The 27,836-nt window shown below is 37.6% G+C and overlaps 7 protein-coding genes across 14 annotated transcripts; 5 read left to right on the top strand and 2 right to left on the bottom strand.

Moving 5' to 3' along the window:
- The first annotated feature begins 96 nt into the window (after positions 1–96).
- On the top strand, positions 97–2,625 carry LOC103855815 (2-oxoisovalerate dehydrogenase subunit alpha 2, mitochondrial). Its single transcript, XM_009132858.3, has 8 exons — positions 97–525; positions 597–917; positions 1,131–1,288; positions 1,368–1,467; positions 1,553–1,664; positions 1,758–1,897; positions 1,980–2,165; positions 2,244–2,625. The coding sequence occupies exons 1-8, from the start codon at positions 304–306 to the stop codon at positions 2,409–2,411; spliced, it is 1,407 nt and encodes a 468-aa protein (XP_009131106.2). The 5' UTR covers positions 97–303; the 3' UTR covers positions 2,412–2,625.
- Positions 2,626–3,308: 683 nt separating this feature from the next.
- On the bottom strand, positions 3,309–5,794 carry LOC103855814 (amino acid permease 2). The gene is made up of 7 exons (XM_009132857.2): positions 5,648–5,794; positions 5,429–5,552; positions 5,101–5,334; positions 4,735–4,828; positions 4,447–4,661; positions 4,234–4,373; positions 3,309–4,140 (listed from the first exon to the last, which is right to left on the bottom strand). The coding sequence occupies exons 2-7, from the start codon at positions 5,550–5,552 to the stop codon at positions 3,484–3,486; spliced, it is 1,464 nt and encodes a 487-aa protein (XP_009131105.2). The 5' UTR covers positions 5,648–5,794; the 3' UTR covers positions 3,309–3,483.
- A 4,803-nt stretch (positions 5,795–10,597) lies between these two features.
- On the top strand, positions 10,598–12,018 carry LOC103855813 (protein ATAF2). Its single transcript, XM_009132855.3, has 3 exons — positions 10,598–10,878; positions 10,964–11,244; positions 11,441–12,018. Exons 1-3 carry the CDS (start codon positions 10,719–10,721, stop codon positions 11,840–11,842), a joined length of 843 nt encoding a protein of 280 aa, XP_009131103.1. The 5' UTR covers positions 10,598–10,718; the 3' UTR covers positions 11,843–12,018.
- A 786-nt stretch (positions 12,019–12,804) lies between these two features.
- On the bottom strand, positions 12,805–15,582 carry LOC103855812 (ATP synthase subunit beta-3, mitochondrial). Its single transcript, XM_033286636.1, has 9 exons — positions 15,056–15,582; positions 14,815–14,890; positions 14,646–14,734; positions 14,450–14,567; positions 14,260–14,363; positions 14,010–14,168; positions 13,690–13,914; positions 13,283–13,594; positions 12,805–13,201 (listed from the first exon to the last, which is right to left on the bottom strand). Exons 1-9 carry the CDS (start codon positions 15,527–15,529, stop codon positions 13,088–13,090), a joined length of 1,671 nt encoding a protein of 556 aa, XP_033142527.1. The 5' UTR covers positions 15,530–15,582; the 3' UTR covers positions 12,805–13,087.
- A 696-nt stretch (positions 15,583–16,278) lies between these two features.
- Positions 16,279–19,039, top strand: LOC103855811 (ATP synthase subunit beta-2, mitochondrial). Its single transcript, XM_009132853.3, has 9 exons — positions 16,279–16,783; positions 16,971–17,046; positions 17,131–17,219; positions 17,314–17,431; positions 17,513–17,616; positions 17,714–17,872; positions 17,965–18,189; positions 18,287–18,598; positions 18,682–19,039. Exons 1-9 carry the CDS (start codon positions 16,316–16,318, stop codon positions 18,793–18,795), a joined length of 1,665 nt encoding a protein of 554 aa, XP_009131101.2. The 5' UTR covers positions 16,279–16,315; the 3' UTR covers positions 18,796–19,039.
- Positions 19,040–19,226: 187 nt separating this feature from the next.
- LOC103855810 (translation factor GUF1 homolog, chloroplastic) lies at positions 19,227–21,656 on the top strand. 8 transcript variants are annotated; one of them, XM_018657858.2, is made up of 10 exons: positions 19,227–19,491; positions 19,570–19,669; positions 19,787–19,858; positions 19,948–20,085; positions 20,188–20,261; positions 20,384–20,471; positions 20,660–20,725; positions 20,984–21,059; positions 21,311–21,353; positions 21,444–21,656. In XM_018657858.2, the coding sequence occupies exons 4-10, from the start codon at positions 20,065–20,067 to the stop codon at positions 21,463–21,465; spliced, it is 390 nt and encodes a 129-aa protein (XP_018513374.1). In that variant the 5' UTR covers positions 19,227–19,491; positions 19,570–19,669; positions 19,787–19,858; positions 19,948–20,064; the 3' UTR covers positions 21,466–21,656. The 8 variants fall into 8 exon arrangements, with proteins under 8 accessions (XP_018513374.1, XP_033142540.1, XP_018513373.1 ...); XM_033286649.1 differs by having other exon boundaries at positions 19,237–19,491; positions 19,787–19,882; positions 20,660–20,737; XM_018657857.2 differs by having other exon boundaries at positions 19,239–19,491; positions 20,660–20,737.
- Positions 21,657–23,712: 2,056 nt separating this feature from the next.
- LOC103855809 (DDT domain-containing protein DDB_G0282237) lies at positions 23,713–27,722 on the top strand. The gene is made up of 11 exons (XM_009132849.3): positions 23,713–23,758; positions 24,416–24,532; positions 24,732–24,904; positions 25,032–25,441; positions 25,538–25,616; positions 25,709–26,055; positions 26,165–26,625; positions 26,716–26,875; positions 26,955–27,116; positions 27,202–27,290; positions 27,422–27,722. Exons 2-11 carry the CDS (start codon positions 24,420–24,422, stop codon positions 27,570–27,572), a joined length of 2,145 nt encoding a protein of 714 aa, XP_009131097.1. The 5' UTR covers positions 23,713–23,758; positions 24,416–24,419; the 3' UTR covers positions 27,573–27,722.
- Positions 27,723–27,836: the final 114 nt, after the last annotated feature.

Genomic DNA, 27,836 nt, shown 5'->3' with positions numbered 1-27,836 from the left:
GTTTTGCTTGAAGTGAGTGAAACAATTTTATTTACAAGGCCCATAAATAGTAAGCTAATGGGCTTAATAGTGTAATGTATTGGCCCATGGATAGCGTTTGACACGATGGACGTGATCACAATTCCCAAAGTACAGTAGAAAGATTCCACAAAGTAGATTAAGGAATCAAATCAGTACGAAAAATCAAAACACACTCAACAACCTCTCTCTGTCTCTCTCTAACACAAGACATCATCATCTTCTTCTTCGTGTCTCTCTATTTTCTCCTTACCAAATCTTCTCTTCTATCAAATCCTTATTGAAATGGCTCAGCATCTGAAATCTTCATCGAAATCGATTTTACTCAACATTCTCAGACATAACATCGGGTTCAGTTCTCCAAGCCATGCGTCTCGCCATCTCCGCCACAACCTACCGCATGGTCCTCTTAGTACGCGACTCGCACCAAATTTAATCACTCGTTATTGTAACACCATGGTGGATACGCTCTCAAGTATTGGTTCACACGAAGACACCAATAGTCAGGTACATACGTTACTCATAGTTACTGTTTAATCACTCATGTAGATTTAAGATGAGTCTTTATCAATGTCCAGGTCATGGATTTCCCTGGAGGAAAAGTAGCTTTCACACCTGAGATCCACTTCATATCAGAATCCAACGAAGAGCGTGTGCCTTGCTACCGAGTTCTCGACGACAACGGCCAGCAACTCACCAACAGCCGGTTTATTCCGGTTAGTAAAGAAATTGCGGTGAAAATGTACAGCGATATGGTGACTCTTCAGATGATGGATAACATATTCTATGAAGCTCAAAGACAAGGCAGACTCTCCTTTTACGCTACTGCTTTCGGCGAAGAAGCTATTAATATTGCTTCGGCTGCTGCTCTCTCACCTGATGATGTCATCTTCCCTCAGGTTTTAAAAATCATAATTTTATCATTTTGAAGGCCCGTCTTGAGATTTTGGGAGCCGTAGACTATTTAGTAAGAATACTAACTAAAAAAAAACATTTATTACAAATTTGGGTGTCTATTTCTATGTAGTCTATGCCCAGGACCGGCCCTGTACACACACACATGTGTCTAGCATTAACCGTTTTGAACTGAGGATTTTGTTGTGTATGTGCAGTATAGAGAGCCTGGTGTTCTACTATGGCGTGGCTTCACGCTTCAAGAGTTTGCAAACCAGTGTTTTGGGAACAAATCTGATTATGGAAAAGGCAGGCAGATGCCTGTTCACTATGGCTCTAACAAGCTTAACTATTTCACCGTCTCAGCCACAATAGCGTACTCTTTACTGACTCAACTGGTTTATGATAATCTTATGGTGTCTATTTATGGTGCTGATGGTAGTTTCCTTCTCCAGTACGCAGTTACCAAACGCGGTTGGTGCTGCTTATTCCTTAAAGATGGATGAGAAGGATGCATGTGCGGTCACGTTCTTTGGCGATGGTGGCTCCAGTGAGGTTGAAATGAAAAGAAACCTTGTTTGCATTACTCTTTTGAGCCCTTTTGGATGATTTAAAAAATGTTTTGTTTTTTTTTGGGTAGGGAGACTTCCATGCTGCTTTGAACTTTGCAGCTGTGATGGAAGCACCTGTTTTGTTTATCTGTCGGAACAATGGATGGGCGATTAGTACTCCAACCTCAGATCAGTTCCGAAGTATAACTCCTTTTGCTTTTTTTCCTTTTGGATTTGTCTTTGTCTTGAAGTCTTTTAGGATTTTTCAAATACTTTGTTTGTGGCCAATGATAGGTGATGGTGTAGTGGTGAAAGGCCGTGCTTATGGGATTAGGAGTATACGTGTGGATGGAAATGATGCGCTTGCTATGTACAGCGCGGTGCATGAAGCTCGCGAGATGGCGATTAGAGAACATAGGCCAATCTTGATCGAGGTAACATTGATGTGATTATAAGATGCAACATCAAAAACATACAAATCCTTCTCCTGTTTTGTTTTGTTTTTGTGTGTGTCAGGCCTTAACGTATCGTGTAGGACACCATTCAACGTCAGATGACTCCACTAGGTACCGCTCTGCTGATGAGATAGAGTGGTGGAACAAAGCAAGAAACCCACTGTCTAGGTTTAGGACTTGGGTTGAGAGTAATGGCTGGTGGAGTGATGAAGCTGAATCTGATCTGAGAAGCAAGATAAAGAAAGAGGTAATTAAAAAAAGTCTGGCTCGTGAGCATTTGTATAAGAAGCATTTTTGGTTTATATATGATGTTCCTTCTAAACAGATGTTAGAAGCTATCAGGGTTGCGGAGAAGACTGAGAAACCGAATCTGAATCACATGTTCTCAGATGTGTATGATGTTCCTCCTTTGAACCTCAGGGAACAGGAACTTCTGGTGAGGCAGGCGATCAAAAGTCACCCGCAAGATTACCCATCCGATGTACCTCTTTAGTTTGACACTTATCAATGTTGGGATTGTAAAATCCCGTGTCCAACTCTATATTATCCGATTAGTACGATATTGTCCACTTTGGGCCTAATTGGCAAGCCCGCATGGATTTACTTTTGGTTTCCATCCCAAAAGGCCTCGTACTATTAGAGTTGGACATCTCTTTATATATTAGACACTCCTTGTCTAATTCTCCAATGTGGGACTTAGTTTGTTATATCACATTCTCCCCTTCAAACTAAGGATCACATTCATCTCGTGTTCCACAACTGACTTCCAGAATCTTCTGACTTGATTTCTGCCACACACCTCTCATTCCTAACTCATAGGATACCCATTCATCACTCATTCATCACTCAAAGGGTATTTCGGTCTTTCTTGCAGATTTCTCGTCAACCGGCTCTGATACCAATTGTTGGGATTGTAAGATTCTCATTTCCAACTCCAAGATCCAAGAACCCTACATGTTTTTTGATAAGTGATATGGAATATTAGCCCCAAAAAGTTTAAGAAATCATATATATATAGGGGATTTATTATTATTAGGCTGGGTGGACAGCTTAATTTGACTATTGAGGAATTTCTCTTTTAGGCAAGACCATCCAAATTGCTCCTTTTGAAATTTCACTTTTAATATTTAAACACCATTGAAGTGTCAGTGTCACTTTGATTCAAATTCCATTTTGCCATGACCATGTTTTCCATACCTAATTCACACATTCATAACAAAAGATGCAATATAAAGAGTTACCACTATAAACAAATTATTCTAAATTTGTGGTACACATCATTCGTTATCTTCTTATATGGTCATACAGAGAGACCAATAGGGTAACATTACAAGTTAACCAGATGAACATGTAATAACAAAAACTATATAAACTAATTAATAGAGAAAATAAAAACACACGAATCATATGGTTTATATAACATATTTTATAAATTTATTACAGAGATATCATACGAAATGGAAACTTACATTATACACATGTTCAATTTTTTTCTTTCAAAGGCGTAACATAAACAATAAGCTTTATACACCAGTTTTCTTTTGTTCTTGGTCCATTATCAATCATCAATACGTAGACTGGAAGGGCTTGTAGACCTTAAGATCAAGCATTACTCCAGCGATTGATCCAACTCCGGCGACCACCGAGATCACTAGACAAGCAACACTAAGCATCTGTAAACAAACCCACCTCGTGCTCCACTTCTCCACCTTCCTCTGCTTTATATACATCTCCACCGGGAAATAAACCGTCAAGGGCCAGAACCCTAAGGCTCCTAAGATCCCAACCACGTCGTTGAAGAACGGCATTAGCATCGATATCACGGTGGTTAGAACGACGAAACAGCACCGGAAAACTACCCTGAAAACGTTTGTTTTGTACGGAGACCTAAACCCTGGGATCTTGATTTGGAGTTCCTTGGTGAGCAAGTCACTGTCTGGAAACCTCTCTGAGACTGATTTTTCAACGAAGGCGAAGATGGGCTGAGAGAAGACTTGGTAAGCTCCTATTAGGTGGACTACAATGGCGGCGTTAGCTATGTCGAGGAGCCAAAACGGGTTGTAGAATCCGAAACCCGTGAGGAGGTTTCCTGGTGCTGCATCTCCAAAGGCTGCGTAGCCCATTGAACCACATAGCATGTAGAAGATTGTGGTGACTGCAATGCTTATTTTTGTAGCTTTCTTCATCGTTGTTGATTCTGACGGTGGGGATCTTACAGTATCCTAGATAACAAGAACCAAAGTTGAATATCTTTTTCTTTAGGGTTTTAGAATAAATACTAATCTTGCGTTCCAAGAAAGTGTTTTTTTTTTAACCTGAATCTCTATTAGGACAACAGAGTATGAGTAGGCAAATGCAATGTCTCCAAGAGCTTGAAACGTTCTCCATATCTTCTGTGTTTGAGTCACTGTCCCGATGCTTATGCCCGTGAGACTTCCTTTGAAGACTCCATTTGCTGAGAGATTTCAAATCAAGAGTTAGCACAATTTTCATGAAATTATGTGATTCTTTATATAGTTATATCTCACCAGCAACTTGAACGATCCCTAGAGCTAGACCAATGGCTGAGTAAGTGAAAGACATGACAGCTGCTACGATGGAGATCCACCAAATCTGGTCGAAGTCAGGAACCTGAGAGAGCAAGATCTCTGTCACACCGAAGATGATCATGTAAGGGTTGCTCGACATGTGACACGGGTCTTTTCCTCCGCTCTTGTGGAAACAGTTCGATCTCTTGATCGCCCTGCATGATCCATCAAATGTTATTATATAACTTGTTTGAAGCTTGTTTCACAAGTAAACTAAGAAACACTTACATCATGCTTATAGATGCTGCTATTGTGTATCCGACGGCAATACCAAAGAGATTCAAGTATTGAATCAGCCCACATATCTTGAACTTGAATCCACCTATAACAAAAAGAGCACATAAAAGCAAAATCAAAACAGGATACAATAAATGTCATTTAAAGTTTTTAAATGCAAATTAAGAAAATTATTATATCTTACTTTTATTTAATAGATTTTATTAATTAATAAATTAAAGATAAAAGTAAAACTGAAAAGTATATTTAATATATGTAATGAAAATGTAAAACGATATTTATAATGAAGCAAAATGATATTTTATATGAAACGGCAAAAAAAAAAAAACTAATAGAGTATCTGAATGAAATGATTACCGAGAATGGATCGAACTGCGTCCATGTAAGTGTAGTTTCTCTTGCCGGAGACTGCGTCTCCGGTTCTGTAGCAGTCACTGAGAAGTGTTGAAGAGTATAGAGTAACAAAAGAGAACAATAGCATCACCGCAGGTCCAGCGATCCATCCAAGCTGAGCAATAGCCCATGCCAACGAGAGAACGCCTGAACCGATCACTGCTGTTATGATATGAGCACTTGCGGTCCAAACAGTACCTGAATTATTTAAAAAAAAAACGTTTTGTTTTGCGTTTCAGCTGTAACGTTATTAAAACAAAGTTGATATTATTGTTTTGTTTAGAATTGTAACCGGTTCTTTTGAGACGGCCATCATCGTCAAAGCATTTGAAAGCTGGTTGTTGAGGGACGGACGCGTCAAAGACTTGGTGGCCGTGATGGTGGTGGTGGTTGTTGGCGGCAGCGGTTTCACCCATCTGTTACTTAGTAAGAAACCAGCATTAGTTTACAAGTTTTCTTTCACATAAACAAATTTATTTATTTTACAAGGAGTGAAATGTAGTAATAGTACCTCCTCTTATTGAGTCTTAGAGAAGTATAAGACTGTTATTACAAAGCTATGAACAAAAAAGAAAAAAGAGCAAAATATAACTAAAGGAGATGGGTGATGATATGATAGGAGGTGCTGCTGCATTTTGATCTTGTGTTTGGTCACTGTCTTTATATAAGCCAAGAAAAGCGAGGAATAACAATTAAATATTTACAATTATACAAATATTTTGGTGTCACAATTATTTCAATTTTGACAATATTTGCCAGTTGGCTATTTTCCTTTTTTTCTCAACCATCACTAGTGAAGGATGCATCAAAATAGAGAGAATCAAATGCTTGTTTCTTCTCCTCCGTACCTTTTGCGGTCGACTTAATCACTCGTATATAATATACTATTTTATAAATGATAAAAGGCTAAAACTCCATTATTAAGGATATACCACGTTTATTATTATATAACTAGAAAGAATTTATGCTGCTTAAGTGCTTGAATATATTATATTATATTACAATATGGAATGTTCATCGAGATGTTCCTCCATATACCGTGGAGTTTCTCTACGCACGAAACGTGTAGTGTTTCGTTCAAAAGTTGAAACAAAAAGAAGAAAGTTAATCATGAAAGTTTAGTAGTTTCGAGAATGATATATATTTTATTCATGCACCTAAATATAAATGTGAACGACATGGTGTATGATGAGAAATTTAGGTTTGTTGAGTTTTCTTTGAACATTGATAACAGCCAAGAGGGAATTACTATATGATTGTCGTAACTAATCTCGTGGATGAATAGATTCTGATCTTGATCGATAAAACGAATCCTCTACAATTTGAACTTCACCAATGGACGGACTTATGTTGTCTATTTCTGTATTTTCAAAATTTTAAGTTATGGAACATTAAGTAATTGTGATATATATGACAATATATGTTTAAGAATAAGGTTATATTGTGTGATTGATAAAAACTATAAAAGATTAACCATCTTAGAATGATGTTTAATTGATAGATGACTCTTATAACTAAAAGTATAAATTGAGCCAAGTACCACTAGCAAAACCGTCCAATGTCGTAGACTCGTAGTGATGGATATTTGATTATACTGGTAAGGAGAATCGAATTTGTCTAGTGCTTCTATCCACCATTTATATTATTTTTAGTATTTTGTGAGCATCTTCGAATTCCTTCATTAGGAAATTAGACGTCCTTTTGAATTACACGATTCTGTCTTTCGTATTAATTACTACTACTCATTTACAAAATTAAATAATGACTCACTCTTTTTTCTGCACTTATATGATTATACCTAATTCATCAAATTCATGTTCTTTTTGTTAATAAAACACACCACATGTAAATATGTATTTGCAACTTTTCAGATTGTTGTAATTTCGACGTGCATGTTTAAGTACTCAGTTACTCAGTAGTTATAATTACGGGTATTTCAACAACTAGTGACTATGATGGAAACGACCAATCTTGATCGTGGTGATGCATGAATACGTAATGATATGATGTTTGTCATTTCGCCAAAATTATTGGTCAGTTTCAAATGTCTAGCAACTTATCGACATGACCATTTTGGCCATTCTTGTCTCTTTTAAGTCTACAATGCTTAGCAATCATGTTGTATGGTTTACATGGAAAAATGATGAAGTTGTGACAAACAAAAAAATGGAAAAATGATGTGCGTAGTTGCAAAAACATTTAAATGCATGAGGAAAATCCAACATAAAACAACATAAGAACAAAAAAACATATATGTTGAGAATCGCGAGGAATATTACAGGATCCCAAAATATAAATTTAGAGGAATAAGCAGCCATTACGGCACTACCATTAAAAACACACAGATTTCGGGTCGGATGTTGATCTCTAGCTACCCGACCCGGTTTAGATGATGACCCAGATTAAGGCTCCAACTTGGCCCATTTTGTTTAAGTTGTAGTGACGAGTGATTGATTGACAGAGAAGAGAGTGACCATCGTGGCCCATTAGTGACAGGTATATTATTGAGAGAAGAACAAAACGGTGTGACAAATGGAGCTTTGATTTCTTTTTGGTTGCATTTGTAGTTTAAATATATTTATCTGACATGAAAAATTATCTGTTACTTTGTTTTCCACCACATACATTAATGTAGTGGAATTCTTTGGTCTGATCCTAGTGATACTATCATAGGTCTAACGCTAAAAAGTTATAGAAATAACAATTTAAATGAATGAGAATGTTGTCCAAAAAAAAATGAATAAGAATTTGTTGGTCGAATGAAAATCATGATGCAGACGGTGAAACAAAATGTACACAAGGAGATTATAATCATCTTGTTGACTATCTTTTTTTTTCTACGCTCTACCTCTCAAAATTCAGAAAATCAAATTTTTTTGAAGGAATTATGCAATTAGTTTGGTTCTTGCTGTCAAAATCAAATGAAATTATTAGGATACATGTGAGCATTTTGTTTTTTAATGCGATACATCATAAGTTTAGTTTGAGAAATTTTGTTTAGAAGTTCAATAGTGGATATATCTATCAAAAACTCAACACTACTCAATGAAAATCTAGAATACAACAATCCACGTTCTGAAAACCATATCATGTAAATTATTTTACGTTTTTTTTTTGCTTAAATTTGGATTATTTTACGTTTACACATACAACAAATCTATTATATATATTCTCGTCATATGAATAGTATATTATAGTGGTTCCGAATGGTAACTGCGGGTTTATCGGTGCGGGACAAGCGGTTTAACTATGGTGCAATTTTTACAGTTATAAAAACATATAGATATATGGTATATATAACGATTTTTGTTATTGTTAATTACGATGCAGTGCGGGGTGGTTTATAACATTCAAAAAGCCAGTATAAGACAACTAGTCATACGAATAGTATTATGTGATGACGTTGTTAAAGATATATGTTCCAAGTTTTGACATTGATGTCCCAGCTTACATCCTTATCCAATTTCTTGAAGCATATTCCCGAAAATCTAAATACGACAAAACAAAAAAGGTAATAATCCATCACAACAGATATGTTTAGGTCAAGTTCGGCAGCTATAACATCATGTTCCATGAAGCTTCCTATTTCAATTTACACAACGACTTAAATAAACAACTACAAGAAAGTATAATGTCGATTTGTCATATAATAACAAATTCAGATCAAGTCCAGATACAATTTATCTGATTTTTATAATAGGAAAAAATATTTTATTATTGTTGGGCTTATGACTCTTTTCTCTTCCTTTAGACTAGTGTTACCACCCAAAAAGCGACAATTAACAAATTACATTCATATGTTTGAACAAAAAAGAAAAACAAAAAACACAAATTACATGCATATGTTTTTCTTTAAAAAGTATCATGAGGGTTTCATTTTCTTTCGTGTAATTATAATTCAGGTTTCATATGAACAAATGATGAGGGAGTTAGGGATAGTTATTTATTTATAACATACGTGTATGAAACTATGCGACTTGTATAAATATCTACGTTCTTATCAACAAAATGAATATTGACAAAAGTCATGTTTGACCAAAACAGTTTTATATTCTTCATTTTCTAATACAAATATGAAAGTCCATATCTTAAAAAACACAATGTTGAATATAACATAATAATGTGTAATGATAGTAAACGTAAGTGATGATCATCAAACGGGGAACAAGCTAACGTCAGCCTCTCATACACCTACCTCAACTTCCAATTTATGATTTTTAAATAGAAAGATTCATGTGACTAAAACAAATCGCATCAATTAATTTAAATTGAGTCCCTACGTAATGCGGTTCAATTAGTACTTAATCAAGGATTGAAACAACGGCTTAATACCTCTTATACCCATTGTTTTATATATAACCGAGGAACTTTAGCCAAAGTTTGCTTTAAAACCTACACCGGTGTTACTACGAGGCGTCTGAACCTAAACCAACGATACAACGCTGGATGCGTCACACGCCATGACGTGAGATTCGCTCGAAGTCTCAAAGAGGAAACTGTAATCTGCTGCGGAGAAGCTCATTGTAGTTCCATCAACCATCCAATCACAAGACACATACAAAAAACTTCCACCACAAGAAATGCAGACTTCTCTTCAGCAAGTGTCTCTTTTTTTTTGGTTTGACTACAATATAACAAAAGTAGTGGCTGCTGATAAATTATATTTTTATTAAAACTGGGGTAAGTAAAGGACCTTAAAACTAGAACTGAGCATTTTATCAGTTAATTTTGATTCGAATTATTCTTCTCAATTAGATTTTCGGATATTCATAAAATTTTAAAACAAAACAAATATAAATGAATATAAAATATTTATAAAATTACATTTTTCTAAAACTTTATGTTTCATAAAAAAATTAAATATTTAAAAACTTTAGTGAACATATTGTTTCACCAATTTTTATTTTTTATTCTATATATTATGTATAAGATATTTTTTGAAAACAATCTTGTATACTTTTTCTAAATTTTTGATTATATTAAATAAAGTGGATGAAATATATGTAAATATCCGTAAATATTCAAAAATATGTGTAAATTTTTTAGATATATGATAAACATGATATCCATATTTTTCCGAAACAAACAAATTAGAAAATTAAATATTTATTAAATACGAGACAAATCAAAAATATTGAAAACTATGGTAATATTGGAATATGTGCCGACCCCTGTTTAAAACTGGTGTAAGTAAAGGAACAAAATGGATAAGCTATATACTAGCAGAGGATTAAGGTGTTCGACACTTAAGCCGGTCAACAATCTACAAAGGGTACAGGTGACGGAAGCAATGACATCATCACTTCTTTCATTAAGTTAACCATCCACTGAGACTAGGCCACGTACGTCAACGGTTAGCGTTGAAAAGAAAACAGTATCGTTTACCGCACGTGCGTACAACCTCCACATGCCATCATCTGTTTTCTTAATTAAAATTAATTAAATTTTCGGCGATTCTCGTCCTCTTATAAAACCTTCGTCGCCTCCCACTCATCTCCTCGATTCCAACCTTCACCAGACGATTACGAACCCAGATACTCGAAGATCGCAACGAGAGAAAAAAAGAACGAAACTTTTGGAGAATGAAAGCAGCGCTGAACTTACCAGCAGGATTCCGATTCCATCCCACGGACGAAGAGCTTGTGAGATTCTACCTGATCCGTAAATGCGCGTCGGAGCAGATCTCAGCTCCGGTTATCGCCGAAATCGATCTCTACAAGTTCAATCCTTGGGAGCTTCCAGGTAAACTCATGGGTTTCTGATCATTTTGTAAAATTTCTCGAGAATCGTTGTTAATTCGAGAGATTTGTTATTTTTCTTATTACAGAGATGTCTCTGTACGGAGATAAAGAGTGGTACTTTTTCTCGCCACGAGACCGGAAATACCCAAACGGCTCGCGTCCTAACCGGGCGGCGGGAACTGGTTATTGGAAAGCCACCGGAGCTGATAAACCGATCGGTAAACCGAAGACGTTGGGTATAAAGAAAGCGCTAGTCTTTTACGCTGGGAAAGCTCCTAAAGGGATTAAAACGAATTGGATCATGCATGAGTATCGCCTTGCTAATGTTGATAGATCGGCTTCTCTTAACAAAAAGAACAACCTACGAGTATGTTCTGTCTTTTTTTGCTCAAAAAGTATATTTAATTAAAAAAAATATTTTGCTCAAAAAAAAATATATTATTTAAAAAAAAAAGTGTTCCGTCTTTTTTTTTTTTTTTTTTTTTTTCTGTTTTTACTTTCTTTGTGAATGTTTTGATTTTTTCAGATTGTTGACTTTCTTTGTTGTGTGTGTTTGTTAACAGCTTGATGATTGGGTTTTATGTCGAATCTACAACAAGAAGGGAACCATGGAGAAGTACTACCCTGCTGATGAGAAACCGAGGATCATGGCAGATCAGTCATCATCGCCTTTTGATACATCGGTGTCGACATTGCAAGAGGAGGATTCGAGCAGCTCGGGGGGTCACGGTCATGTGGTATCACCGGATGCGAGGGAGGTACAGAGCGAGCCTAAATGGAGAGAGCTTGAGGATGCTTTGGAGGCTTTTGATTCTTCTATGTTTGGTGGTGGCTCCATGGATATGTTGCAGAGTGATGGTTATGTACCTCAGTTCATGTATCAGCCTACCGATTGTTTCACAACCTTACAGGATCCGTTTGAGCAGAAACCGTTTTTGAATTGGAGTTTTGCTCCACAGGGGTGAAACAGGAAGAGATGTTTGTCTGTGTTGTGATGTGGTAGAGAGAAGTTCTCAATCATTTGTTTCTTAGTAGTAAAAAAAGATTGTATAGTGTTGGTAGTTCTTAGCATCAATGTCTCATTGGTAGGCAAATTCTTGTAATTTCATTATATGAAAAGATACCGATGAAGATTATATTATGGGCAATTGTCAATAATATCAAATTTTGAAGTTTATGTCTCAAAAATAGCACTAAAAGGAGAAAGTCACAAAAATGATATTTATTAAAGGGTAAAATATCCCTAATACCCTTGGTTTAAAATTAAATAAACAAACAAAAAATAAATAAAAATAAATAAAATAAAAATTAAAAAAATTAAAAAAAGATTTTTTTTTTTCATATAGTTTCAGATTATATGTTTTCAGATTCGAAATTTTTACAATTTTTTTTTTCGAAATTTTTTTTTTTTTTTTCAAATTTTCTTTTTATAATTTAAAAATACTTTTTAAAACTGTTTTTAAAATTTTTATTTTTTATTTTAATATTTTTTTTTTATAAAATTTTAAACCCTAATTCCAAAACCCCACCCCTTAACTCTAAACCCTAAGGTTTGGATTAATTAACCCAAGGGGTATAAGTGTATATTTACCTCTTTAATGAAACCTATTTTTGTGACTTTGAACCTTGAGTGCTACTTTGGGAACATAAACTTGGTTTGGTGCTATCCTAGTCTTTTTCTCTTATATTATATATAACTTATTAACCTTAACTCCAAGACCAACATTTAGTTTTTGAATCTTCGTATTTGCTTATATACGTTGTGATTTCTTCAATAGTACCTTCCGTCATATCATGAAATCTTTTGACTCTGCACTGCTTCAGCATTTCCCAATCAAACATAGTAACATACTTACAAACGCAGACACACAAAGTTGAATGTCTTCTTTTCTTATTGACTTCGGTTTTAGTGTCCGGTTTGCATTTATAAACAAACAAAACAAAAGCATTCTCATCGGATCTCCATCCTTCCAATACGAAATTGTCATTACAAGTGGGGAGAGATTGAAAACATTTGTCTCCTTTATTCCAAATCAAAAACTACAACGAATGAATCTGATTTTTCTTCGTACCATCTCACTCACAATGATGGAAATCACAATGCATTCGCAGCTCGGCCTAAAACATTGCCTTTGTTTTTCTTTTCGTTATTGTCAACAAAAAAAGATGATGTGAAGTATTAAGCATCCAGAAGAAGTGAATCAAGCTCTTTAAGCTGCTGCCTCCTTGGAGATCTTTTCTGCCTTAGCAACCACCTCGTCAATGCCACCAACCATGTAAAATGATTGTTCGGGAAGATCATCGTACTTACCATCAAGCAAACCCTGCAACAATCAACAATTCATATAAGCAAAACAACCATGGAGCAGGGAAGGAAAGAAAGTCATAAGGGGCGGCATATATACCTGGAAACTGTTGATGTTTTCTTTAAGGTCGACGTATTTTCCGGGGGCACCCGTGAAGATCTCAGCCACATGGAATGGCTGACTCAAGAACCTCTGGATCTTACGGGCACGAGCAACGGTCAGCTTGTCATCTTCACTTAGCTCATCCATTCCCAGGATGGCAATAATATCTTGCAGATTCTTGTAGTTCTGTAGCACTTTCTGCACACCACGAGCTGTGTTGTAGTGCTCCTCTCCCAGAATGTGAGGCGAGAGCATACGAGATGTTGAATCCAGAGGATCCACAGCAGGATAGATACCAAGCTCAGAAATCTTCACATACGAAAAACAAAAGTTTAGAGATGTCAGCATCATGAGCCTTCCATAAAAAAATCTGAAAATATAATCATCAGGAGACAAATTCAAACCTGTCTCGAGAGCACAGTTGTGGCATCCAAGTGAGCGAAAGTTGTGGCTGGAGCAGGATCTGTCAGATCGTCGGCAGGGACATAGATGGCTTGGACTGAGGTGATGGAACCTTTCTTGGTGGTTGTGATTCTCTCTTGAAGAGCACCAAGATCAGAAGCCAGAGTTGGCTGGTAACCCACGGCAGATGGGATACGTCCGAGCAAAGCAGACACTTCAGAGTTGGCCTACGCATGAGAGTGCACCACATTTCATTTACAGTCTCTTAATCATAATATATAGCATACAGGTGTTCAGAGATAAAGCACACAACAAGGCTCACCTGAGTGAAACGGAAAATGTTATCAATGAAGAGCAACACATCTTGACCTTCGGCATCACGGAAATACTCTGCAACAGTCAAACCGGTAAGTCCAACACGAGCACGGGCACCCGGGGGCTCGTTCATTTGTCCATACACAAGCGCACATTTGCTCTCAGACTGTTATATAGGAAAAGAAAGAGAACTCAGCATAACAATCAAATGCCATTTGCCGGTAAAAAGTGAAAGCTACAAATTATTTGAAGAAAACCTGCTTCTCGCCTAGCTTGATGACACCACTCTCAATCATTTCTCTGTACAAGTCATTACCTTCACGGGTTCGTTCTCCCACACCAGCAAACACGGAGAAACCACCTGTCCATCACAAGAAGTACCTATTAATAAACTAAAACTTAAGCACCACTGAGGAAACTACTTCGAAAATCCTTGATAATACATACCATGAGCTTTGGCGACATTGTTAATCAGCTCCATAATAAGCACAGTTTTCCCGACACCAGCACCGCCAAAGAGCCCAATCTTTCCTCCTCTTTGGTAAGGAGCAAGCAGATCAACAACCTGGAACGAAAGCAACAAATGTTATCACAGAACACTATGACCTGTGGGAACAACGCTGATCTATAACTCATAATCTACCTTAATTCCAGTAGCCAGAATCTCTTGACCGGTAGCTAAATCAACCAGAGCTGGAGCATCTCTATGAATGGGTAAGTAATGCTCGGTCTCTGTGGAAGAACAAATTATCAATCATTACAGATATAAACAGAAAGTGAAAGATAGATTAAGTATGGCTTGGACTTCTTACTAATTTCGCCTCTCTCGTCAATGGGTTCTCCAAGAACGTTCATGATACGTCCAAGAGTAGCTCTTCCAACAGGAACCTACATAAACAGATAACATCAAAAACATGAATCTAACAGAAAGAACGAGACTTTCGGAAAGTCAATGGTCATACACATCAGATCATAAACCAAACGGATTCACAGATCTAAACCAATAAGATTAAATTAGCCACAGATCTAAAACCAAGATCACAAGCTCCTTACAGTAATCGGAGCGCCAGTGTTGAGCACGCGCCTCCCACGAACAAGCCCCTCGGTACCATCCATAGCAATAGTCCTGACCACATTCTGACCCAAATGATGAGACACCTCAAGCACCAGCCTCGTCGGGTGATCCTGCACCTCGAGTGACGTCATGATCGGAGGCAGACCTTCCTGATCCTCGAATCTCACATCGACAATAGCACCGATGACCTGGCAAACCTTCCCGATAGCGCCTTTTCCGCCGTAATCGTACGTCTTCTTCGCCGCCTCATCCTTAGCTGGAGAAGACGACGACGGAGGCGCAGCTGGTGAGGAGGTCGAATACTCGGCGACACGGCCGAGGAGGGGAGCGAGGCGACGTGCGGGTCCTGGTGATGGTAGCCTAGGGTTGCGGCTACCGAGCAAGGAAGATTTGGAAGTGGATCTGCCCTGAGATGAGCGGAGGAGCGATGATAAGATCCGTCGACTCGCCATCACTGTGAGATCGAGAGAGAAAAAAGTGCGGCTAGGGTTGTAAAATGAAATGTTCGTTGCGCTCTTCTCTATAACCAACGTAGACCACTTCTTCAGTGACGCGTGTATCGATTTCTATGGTGACACGTGTGTTTTCCTGGTTTTTTCCCATATCAGGCCATTCGTTCGAACGAAATAATCAAAACATGGTAATAAATTTCGACATTTCGGACAGCAGGAAAACAAAATGCAAATATATTAAAGGATTGATGTTTTTGCTATTTCAAAATTAAATGTATTTTTTTCTATTACTTTCTAATTTTATTTTTTAATTATTAGTTTAATATTTTTGTTTTTCAATAAAATTATACCATTCATGTCTATGTTTTGATTTATATTTAATTTTATATTGATTAAACTTTACAACATCAAACTTTTAAATACGAACATTAAAATTTAAATTCAGAAGGGAGAGTATATATGAACATTTTGTAAATTATTTGTGCTTGGCATGATCCTTTATAAAATCAGACTTTGACCTCTAAGAATATAATTTTGTTAATTTAGAATCCCCAAAGGTCACTTTCTTAATTAGTCATTGCCCTCTTGGTCCTAAAGTTTCCAACTTCCCATGGTCAATTTTTTGATAAAAAAAAAAGAATGAAGAAGATTTTCAATTAATAAACATAGGCCCATGAAAGCCCATTATAAAAGCCCATCAGATACAACGAGTGAAGTTGAGATCCAGGTTCTTATATTTACCCTAGCAATCTACTCTCTCACTCTAACACATACGACAACAAACTCATGGCGTCTCGGAGAGTCTTATCATCACTTCTCCGTTCATCTTCCGGCAGATCCGCCGCCAAATTCACCAGCCGAAACCCTAGGCTCCCGTCTCCTTCCCCCGCTCGATGCGCCGCTCCTTTCGGTAACCTCCTCGGACGCGTCGCCGAGTATTCGACCTCCTCGCCAGCTCCCCCGTCGTCTGCTGCTCCGGCTAAGGATGAGGCGAAGAAGACTTATGATTACGGTGGAAAAGGCGCGATCGGGAAGGTGTGCCAGGTCATCGGTGCTATTGTCGATGTGAGATTCGAAGATCAGGAGGGATTGCCTCCGATCATGACGTCTCTGGAGGTGCAGGATCACCCGACGAGGCTGGTGCTTGAGGTGTCTCATCACTTGGGTCAGAATGTGGTCAGGACTATTGCTATGGATGGTACTGAGGGGCTTGTTCGCGGGAGGCGCGTGCTCAACACTGGCGCTCCGATCACTGTAAGTGTTTGATTTGGATAGATCTGGAATTAGAGAGTCAATTCTAGGTCTAGATCTGTGATTTTGTTGATGTCGTGAATCGTTACCATTAACGTTGACTTTGTCGAGATTCACTTTTTTTTCTTTTAAAAGTTTGTTACTTTGGTGAATGTAGAGGACTAATCGTTTCTTTGTTCTCATTTTGAAGGTCCCTGTTGGAAGAGCTACCCTTGGACGTATTATGAATGTTCTTGGAGAACCAATTGATGAGAGAGGCGAGATTAGTAAGTAGTCTAAGCCAAACTTTAATCATGTCTCTAACTTTATGCGGGCCTGTCATGACAATGTGATTTTTTTCTGTTTTTTAGAGACCGAGCACTACCTACCTATTCACAGAGATGCTCCAGCTTTGGTTGATCTAGCCACTGGTCAAGAGATCCTTGCTACTGGTATTAAGGTAGATTCCGGGCTCTAGCTCTGTGTTGTTTCGATATGGTACACGTGTGTTTTCGTTGAATGTTCCAAGCTAACGTTTGTTGCTTTCGTTCCAGGTTGTTGATCTGCTTGCTCCTTACCAAAGAGGAGGAAAGATTGGTCTCTTTGGTGGTGCTGGTGTCGGGAAAACTGTGCTCATTATGGAACTGATTAACAATGTCGCCAAAGCTCATGGTATGTGTTGTCATGGGTTTTAAAGTTATTTCTCGGAGGTACTCCAGTTTGTTTTATTGATTCGTTTCTTTCAATGAACAGGTGGTTTCTCTGTGTTTGCTGGTGTGGGAGAAAGAACCCGTGAAGGCAATGACTTGTACAGAGAAATGATTGAGAGTGGTGTCATTAAGCTAGGCGAGAAGCAGGTTTTCAAATAATTTTAATTTGCCCCTTTCTTTTCCCCCGCAAATGGCATTTGATTGATCTTTGTTACTGTATTTTCTTTCTTTTCCTATCTAACAGTCTGAGAGCAAATGTGCTCTTGTGTACGGACAAATGAACGAGCCCCCGGGTGCCCGTGCCCGTGTCGGACTTACTGGTTTGACTGTTGCTGAGTATTTCCGTGATGCCGAAGGCCAAGATGTGTTGCTTTTCATTGACAACATTTTCCGTTTCACTCAGGTGAGCCTTTTTGTTTGCTTTGTCTCTCACCACATGCATGTCGTACATAAGTGGAGATTGTAAACTTAATTCCGCTTAACTTTCTTGTGTAGGCCAACTCGGAAGTGTCTGCTTTGCTCGGACGTATCCCATCAGCTGTCGGTTACCAGCCAACTCTGGCTTCTGATCTTGGTGCTCTTCAAGAGCGAATCACAACCACCAAGAAAGGTTCCATCACCTCAGTCCAAGCCATCTATGTTCCTGCTGACGATCTGACAGATCCTGCTCCAGCCACAACTTTCGCTCACTTGGATGCCACAACTGTGCTCTCGAGACAGGTGTGAATTTGTCTCCTGATAATGGTATTTTCAGATTTTGTGTGTGGAAAATCTCATAAAGCTGACATCTTTTGACTTTTGTCTTTCGTATCTGAAGATTTCTGAGCTTGGTATCTATCCTGCTGTGGATCCTCTGGATTCGACATCCCGTATGCTGTCCCCTCACATTTTGGGTGAGGAGCACTACAACACGGCTCGTGGTGTGCAGAAAGTGCTACAGAACTACAAGAATCTGCAAGATATTATCGCCATTCTGGGAATGGATGAGCTAAGTGAAGATGACAAGCTTACCGTTGCCCGTGCCCGTAAGATCCAGAGGTTCTTGAGTCAGCCTTTCCATGTTGCTGAGATCTTCACGGGTGCCCCCGGAAAATACGTTGACCTTAAGGAAAACATCAACAGTTTCCAGGTATATATACCTTAATGACTTTCTTCCCTGCTCCATGATTGTTTGCTTTGCTATGTGCTTATTTGAATTGTAAAATGTTGCAGGGCTTGCTAGATGGCAAGTACGATGATCTTCCAGAACAGTCGTTTTACATGGTTGGTGGAATCGACGAGGTGGTTGCCAAGGCAGAGAAGATCTCCAAGGAGGCAGCAGCTTAAGGAGATGTCTTAGTACTTCTCTTTTCTTCTTTTGTTGACAATAACGAAAAAAAAAACAATGCTTTAGGCAGTGCAGCTAATGCATTGCGATTCCCGTCATTTGTGAGTGTGAGAGCTGCGAGATCATGCTGAACGGACATACTCACTCACTGTTACTCAAATTTTTGGTTCTTTTGCTTCTTTTACTTGTTGAAATAAAAGTTAAGACTTGCATATTCTAATTGCAATGTATGATTATGATTTATTGAACTATCTCTTTCGTCCAAGTCTTAATATTGATCAACAGTGTGAATTGAAACCATCTTATGCAATATAACATCCATTTGTGACGGGTCGGGTCAGATTCTGGTGGGCTGACCCGGATAGCATGTGGCTCAGCATTCTTTTAAGAACAATTTTTTTTCTTCCTCAAACCGTTAACAGAGTCTACAGTGTACACAGTGCCACGGCCATGGCTTCTGCTATGGACTTATCTCCTTCAACGTTCTTCTTATGTCGCAATTGTTTTGGAAACTGCAGGTTCCGATTTCGAACATCAGGAACTTTAGTATCATAGCTCATATTGATCATGGGAAGTCGACCTTGGCGGATAAGTTGCTTCAGGTGACTGGTACTGTACAGAACAGAGATATGAAGGAACAGTTTCTTGATAACATGGATTTAGAAAGAGAACGAGGCATCACCATCAAGCTTCAGGTTCTCTGCACAATTAGTCTCTATCAAATGAAAACAAAGCTTCTGACTTTTGTAACCTTTTGTTGTATGTTTGTGCAGGCAGCTCGAATGCGTTATGTTTATGAGGATAAACCATATTGCCTCAACTTGATAGATACTCCAGGTCATGTTGAGGGTGAACACTGTAAACGGTGATATTGTAATTTCCTCTTGACCCTACGCTATTTAATATTGTCCTTCCCTGGAAATTTCATCCTTGTGTATGTCTTTGTTGATGTTTAGAGACTTACTACCATTTAAATTAATGTGTCTGCAGACTATGTGCTCAAACCCATCTCTCCTTCCACAACCCGGGCAGAGGAAATCAGTTGAAGAACCATGTGTTAAGGTTACGTTTTCTGCTGCATAAATGGTATTGTCACATGATACGTTTCTTAGAATTACATATCCTTACTGCAAAATGTTGTTATTATACAGATTGAGTTGCTTACGCCGAAAGACTATATTGGTGCGCTTATGGAACTCGCTCAAGATAGGAGAGGGGAGTTCAAGGAAATGAAATATATATAGCTGAGAACAGAGCTTCTCTCCTCTATGAGTTACCCCCTTGCAGAGGTGAGATTTTACCTGTGCACAGTTCAGATAGTGCCAATCAAAGTTTATATGTGTCTCTCTGGTTTATGTAAACCGATCTTCTCGATATTGGCTATGTTGCAGATGGTGGGAGATTTCTTTGATCAATTAAAGTCCAGGACCAATGGATATGCTAGCATGGAATACTCAGTTATCGGGTTAGTTCCACCAATTTTATTGCTCAGAGTCATCCCTTAGTGAGTGAGGCATGTCTTTGGTTTTAGGTGATTATCTTAGAAAAGCTTGTCATCTTCATTTCTTATATTACGTGTGCAGGTAGGTACAGGGAAAGCGATCTGATAAAACTAGATATTCTCATTAATACTGAATTGGTGGAACCTTTGTCAACCATTGTACACAGAGACAAGGTGATTTATTAAAGCCTTTCATTATGAATTTTGTGAGCCTAGTCGTTAAGTGTATAGCTTTGTGATAAACTATTTGCTTGAAGCTCTTATTATTGAGATTAGTACGTCACCCAGTATTTAGCATTGAGTTATATACGAGTCTTGTCCTCACAGTACTGTGGAATCATTTTGAACTATTATGCTTCCAGGCATATTCAGTTGGGAGAGCTTTGACTCGAAAACTCAAAGAGCTTATTCCGCGACAAATGTTTAAAGTGCCTATCCAGGTATTTACATAAGCTTTTATAAATCATGTAATTTCGCTGCTGAATAACTCATAGTTTTCTACGAATGCTTGGAGATTTTTAATCTACCACTGAGGGACTGAGGCACATTTCAGAAGGATTGGATCTTAGATCTTCCTCATAAACTTAATTTTTGATCAAATGGTTCTGGTCTGCTTTGATTATCTGGCAATGGCCTTGGAATATACAAACTGCGGAAGCTGTTTTGACATAAACATATACTTGCAGGCTTGTATAGGATCGAAAGTGATAGCTAGTGAAGCGCTCTCAGCGATCAGAAAGGATGTTTTGGCTAAATGTTACGGTAACTACACATTTCCTTGCTTCTCTGTCTCTTTTCACTAAAGCATGAAATAGCCATCACCTGGCGTGATATATAAAATCTTTAACCGTTTGAGCTTAAGCTCTTGGTACACCTCTTGTATTACCAGAAACTTCTCTTCACTATTTCTTGTATCACTAGGATTCAGATAAAAAGAAATGAAGTGGCGTTCGGTTTGATTTTGCGTTGTTCCCTTAAAGCCATCTCTGATCTTGTTACTATGATTCATGTAGGTGGAGAGATATTTCTCGGAAGAAGAAGCTTCTTAAGAAACAGGTACTTTCTCGTTTCTGCTAAGAACAAGGCTCAATAATGGCGAGATCGTTTGTAATAATTTAAGATATTGATTTGAATGTGTGTGAACAGGCGGCAGGTAAGAAGAGAATGAAAGCCATAGGCAGAGTTGATGTACCTTAAGAAGCTTTCATGGCCGTCCTCAAACTTGAAAAGGAGGTTTTGTAACACTTTAGTTGTATATATTCACACAAGAAAGATCAATTACACTATTATTTCATTTGGTGATCCCTTTGTAATAATATGCAAACTATTCTCAACTAATCCAGTTTTATTTTCACATAAGTAAAAAGAAGACCAAATGCAAGGAATTAAAATATATATTTTTCTGATATTTTTGGCGGGTTGTCATCTGGAGTCGTTTACAAAATGATTTTTTTAAATAAAAAGCTAAGGTTTGGCGTTATAAATACCTAAATCTTTTTTTTTAAATTAAACTTCTTACGATATATTTTTTTGTGTTAAATTTTTCTATAAATTTTAAATAAAAAAGCCATTATTTAGAGATTATTTATTTTCGTCAAATTATTTAGAGATGTGTTACTATTACATACATGATACATGCACACGGTTGTCAACGAAAAGGTTAGAAAATGAATATAAAGCCTTAAAGGTCCAAATAAGAAAGATTTGAGGCCCATTTCATCCATTTAATGGGCTTAATTGATTAATTGGAAAAGAAAAACGTATGGCTCCAAAACAGCAAACCACCTGTACACATCCCTTATATACTAAAGCGCAAGTCGCCTGGCGAATCAGAGATTGCCATGTGGAAATTATTTTAAATTAAAAAAAATGCAAGAAAAAATAAAATTGAGATTAAAATTTAAAGCAAATAACATATCCTTTATCAACTGCTTCTATTAATTTCTTTTCTTTACAAAATAAAATCCCTAATAATTCTCACACTACACCCACTATCTCCCTCTGAAATCCACTCACGTTAGCATATTTTTAAATTCAACTCTTCCTCATTTAGAAATTGTAAATTTTTCTTTTTGCAACAACTTCGTTGATTCTCCCTGAATTTTCAACTTCTAACCTGTAAATCTAAAGCTTCTAATGATCGTACTACAATTTTAGATGCAGATCAAAATAGTTTCTCACCAAATAGTAGCAAAACAACAGTCTTCAAAATATACCTTTTCAACTAAATGAGCAAAATAAAAACAGTATATGCTATAGATTGATAGGTGGATTCTACTGGAAAATTGGAGGATGAAGAATAAAGTTCAGGTTTGTGAAACTAAAAACACACACAAACTCTTCATTCTCAAATAATTTTTTTTTCATGAATTTTTGTACTTTTTTGATCGATTTATAAGTTTTCTCTTTTCAGATACTGGAAAAAGAAAAACGCTACGTACATATTACATGGTGAAAAAAGTAAAGATAAACAAGATATGTAAATATCATTTCTAAATGGAAAATCAATTTCTGATTTACTGAACTGTTGTCGTAGCTATAGTTTTTTTTTAAAATTATTTTCATAGCGATAGTTCAGAAAAAGAGAATTATAAAAATGTAAAATGTGGAGATGATTAAAAGACAATAAATGGACCCAAGAAACTCGGCTGGTAGAGAAAACGAGAACAAAATATGCCTACTCTCTAGATCAAGATCTCACCTGATCAGGTTGGTTTTTTTATACTTTCTTTATCTGTTTATAGTCTCATAGAAGTTTGTTGATACACTTTTCATTTGCAATTTCTGTTAGAAACTAAGATTCCATGTTCTTAATGCAAATATAATTTAAGAAAAGAAAACCTAATAAAATACTAGGAAAACAGTACTACAAAACAAAAATAAATATAAAATAAAAAATACAAATATGTTAATTAATTATTTAAAAAATATTTGCTTTTTCTCGATTTGATATTTCATATGTAAATTTTTTTTATAAGTAAAGTAATATATAATTTTCATCTTTTCTTGGCAACTATTGTATAATGTTCATCTTGTGTCCATATTGGACTGTTTTAATATTTAAAAAATAATTTTGTTTTTAAGCTCACCAATAAATATAACTCTATAAATAATATTTATTTCCACTGTAAAATTCATAACCCTACAAAAAAATTCCATTGTAAATTACAAAAAAAAAGTATTAGAGTTATAAAAATAAATGCCCGTGCATAGCACGGGAGAAAATACTAGTACATATATAAAGCGGAGAGTTAATACTTAATAGTAATACACATATTTAATAAGTCTTCGTCATTCCCATAAGGAACGACGACTGACCCAACCCAAACAGCTGAGAGCGAGCGAGCGAGAGAGAGACTAGAGAGAGATCTGAGCAACTGTTTTCGTTCTTCGCGAGACACCTCCCTCTCTCTCTCTCTCTCTCCGTCGACGACGCGTCTTCCGAGCTCCATACATTCTCTGTAAGATTCAACTCCTCCCTCTTTCTCGATGTTAATTCTGGCGGGAAAATCGATCCTCTTGTTTGCGATTTTGCTTTCTTCATTGTTTGCTTTAAATTGGGTTTCGAATTCTTTTTAGGACTCTTTGTGTGTGTGTGATATGATTGTGATTGTGTTCTTCCTTGCTGCATTTGATTTGCTTTTCTTTTTTTCTATCATTCGATTCGAGTTCTCGGTAGTTTTCTGGATGATTCTCCGAAACGGACGCATGATAGTGCTTTCTTTCTTGATCTTGTATAATGGGTTTAATTCGAGCTGGTACCACTCGGTGAATGGGTTCAGATCGTTTCTCAATTCGATTGGGATTGCGATGGTTCTATGGTTTATTGCCGTTTCGATTTCTGCATTGGTTATCTCTCAAGTCTGAACTGTCTTTTCTCCTTGGGGATTTCTTTTTCTCTGTGGTCTCTCTCAAATCAGACCTTGTAATTAGAGTCAGCTCTGGAGATTAGTCTCTCTTCTCCAGGGATTGCATTTTTTTTTTGGTAATGTGACGCAAACGCTCTAAAAGTTTTAGCATATGTGACTGACCTCTCTTGCTTTTGCTTGGATGACCTGTTGCGTCCATGTGTGACTACGTTTCCCTGATGGTTGTGGATTGTTTTTTGTACACTGCAGGAGGATGCCTCTACAAAAAAAGAAGCCGCATAAACTACTGGATCCCCCAAACGGCTTGGAGCCACGAGAACTTGTTTTTCAAGTTCGTCTCACAAAGGAGATTTTCCGAGATTATCAGTATCCTTCTTCTATAGCTGTTTAGGTTTCTGATTTAGAAAAAAAGGATGCGAATTTTTAAAACTTATGTTTTTAATATTTTTCTTTCCCTTGCAAGTTGCAATGCTGTTTCATTCTGGAACATCCTTCATTCATGTTTGTTCATGTTTACCAGTGCACATGGTGCGTCAGAACCATTTGTTTGCTTAACATAAAATAGATTGTACTTGAAGAGGATTAATCTGTATCGCCAGCGAGTTTGGACATGTAAATCTACCGGTAAAACTAGCTTGACCTACGAGGAGGCCTTAGAGTCAGAAAAATTGACAAGCAAGAAGGTTCAAACTCTGCCGGGAGAGCTAGTGGCACCTGCTTTACGTATCATCCAGTTCAGTAAGTTCTTGACCCTTTCCTAGATTATGGTTCATCTTCTGATATAATTGTCTCAGAGTATTTACGTATCATCCAGTTCAGTAAGTTCTTGTCTTGTTTTGGCACTATTTCTGATATTTTCGTATAGGTACACTCTCATTGAAAGATCTTGCTGACACAATAGCGACCAAGCTGCAAAGTTGTTTCTTTACTGGTGCGGAGTTGTATGCGAACAGGGATGGCGAATTGCATCCGTGCAGAATCTTGGAGATGGTAACAGATGAGGATGGTGAACCTCAGTATAAGGTCGGCTTCCTTGACAAAGATGAGGAAATAAATGAGAGCGCAGTGCTGTGTGGGGAGGATCTTTCATGGAAGAAATTTCCATTTAGTAGAAATTTTCTCAAGTCTTTCATTCGGGAGTCCACATGCCGCAGTATACCTTGGGTAGTTAATGAATATCTGGCTAAAGCACATGGAATCTCTAGAAAGATTCCCAAGGAACTTCAGGACAAGTATGTCTTTCAGAATGGAGAACTGGTTCAGCAAAGGAAGCAGGTAGATGTGAAGTATAACACCATATAGTAATTTTGTAGCGTTGACTAATAATTAGTCTATATACTAATATGGTTTCGTTTCATCGTTCAACTATAGGACGATAAAACCGGAAGGGAAAACGGAAAAAGAAAGAGAGCAGAAAACGATAGTCATGTTGCAGAGGAGACACATAGAGGTAGCTTTGCATTGATGCTCTGCAATTCATCATGTAACTTTCCTGTATACATTCTAATACTGGTTTGTCGTTGTTGGTTATTTTCTTTCCAGATGTTAATGAGTCTGAGAAAGAGTCTATCAATTATCCAATTGAAGATTTACTGTTGCCACCTGATCATGATGATGCTGACATCACTCAGCGTCCTCGGCTTTCACGGGATTTTAATGTTTCTATGGATTGTGCTGGGGATCTTCTTATGGTCTGGGACTTTTGTTCCTCGTTTGGTCGGCAGCTGCATCTATGGCGATTTTCTCTCGAGGACTTTGAAAATGCTCTTTGCCACAAGGAGAGTATTTCGGTTCTGATTATGGAAGTGCATGCCTGTCTTTTCCGATTCCTCATCAATGAAGACGGTGATAAGTTCAAAGCTTTAAAGAGAAGGAGTCGCAAGTCAAAGGTCAGATCTTCATCTAATCCTTGCTTTAACAAGTGGCCAGCCTTGTGATTGTTTGAAGTTTCTTTTTGTGATTGATGCCTGCTTGTTGCTTCATTTCAAATGATTTCAGATAACATTGATCACATGGACAGAGTATCTATGTGACTTCTTGGAATCAGTTGACACTCCTGATTTGTGCGTTGACACCGGAACAATCAAACGGGGACATTATGGTCTATTGGACCCCAGTGTAAAATTGAAAATCCTAAGGGAATTAGTGAACCATGTAGCTGAAACAATTGCGTTCAAGGGGGAAATAGACAAGCTTGTTGAACAACGGCATACCCTTGGAGCTGCTAGAAGGGAAGAAGCATTGGCGGAAGCCCGAATGAAAAGAGAGGAGAAAGAACGCTCCAAAACTGGCGAGGAATCTGATGGAGTTTTAGATAACAGCAGGTTAGAGAACAAGAAAAATAGCCCACAAATAACGGAAAGCAGCGAAGACAGCAGAAAGAAAGAGAGCTTTGCGTGGGAAATCAAGATGGAAAATGGGTCTGTTTCTTCGAAAAGAAATGAAATATCAGAGAAAAGGTTTGGCTTATCCTATTTTTACGCATATGCAGAACTCTTGTTTTTATCAAACCACTTGGGAGCTCATCATTTTTCTTATGGCTGTGATAGGCTTATGGGGAATGTCTGTCTGAGAAAGCACAAACGGCAGAAGACGGATACAAAAATCACATCAAAGGAGGAGGAAGAAGAGGTGAAAGAAATTTCGGGGAAGAAGCAGGGTGGAAAATCTTCAAGTGAAGATGAGAAGAGGAGGGGACCTGAACAGAGGGTTGAGTCCTTCCCATTGTAATTATTTTTGATGTGTGCTTTGACAAATCAAGTCTGAAATTTTTTGTGTTTACATGCAGAGGCAATATTATGAAGGAGAGATGGAGAAAATAGTCATACGTACAAACCCATTGGGTAAAGATCGGAACTACAACAGGTACTGGTGGTTCCGAAGCAGTGGGAGGATATTTGTTGAGGATTCTGATTGCAAAGAATGGGGCTACTATACCTCCAAGGAAGAGGTATGGTTCATTTCTTCGTTTGATCATTAATTTGATTGCATAGATCTTGTTCAAATTTGCGTTTGTTTTGTTTCTTGAGATCCAGCTCGATGCATTGATGGGATCACTAAACCGTAAAGGAGAGAGGGAACTATCATTACATATGCAGCTTGAGAAATTCTATGACAGAATATGGTCAGTTTAGAGAAGCTTCCCGCTTCTATTTTGCATTATTAATATGATAACTTGTTCAGTGCTCTGCAGTCTCATTGTATTTGTGTGATGGCTTTAAAACCTGGTTGGTGTGATGACCTGTGATTTTGCAGCTCTACACTACAAAAGAGGACGAAGGACATTGCTGAGAAGATAGAAATGGAAGAAGCAGTGGTAAGGAGATCTACCCGTGTAAGAGCTCTACTCCATGAAAATCCAGCTAGTGCCTTCTTGAGATATGTTAACAAGTGGAAAGAGGAGTAAACATTAGTAGAATTCGATTCTAATACTAGAATAGCTTAATAGTTGCAGCCATTAGACGGAATAGTTCCGGATTAAACATTTTGTAGGCCCTTGTGCAAATTTTTGAAATGGATCCCCGAAGCATAAAATTTCAGTTTATTCCAGCAAAAATAGTGCCATCTGTTAAACAAGCAAATTAGCAAATTGGAACAGATCGTTTTTATTTAACATCAGAGCATTTTGAGTCAAATTGGACCAGAGATCGAGAACAAATGGACCAGTGAG

Source organism: Brassica rapa, chromosome A03 (genome assembly GCF_000309985.2).
Source record: "Brassica rapa cultivar Chiifu-401-42 chromosome A03, CAAS_Brap_v3.01, whole genome shotgun sequence".
NCBI lineage: Eukaryota > Viridiplantae > Streptophyta > Magnoliopsida > Brassicales > Brassicaceae > Brassica > Brassica rapa.
Note: the sequence above shows the minus strand (reverse complement) of the source record. Positions and strands in the feature narration are given on the sequence as shown.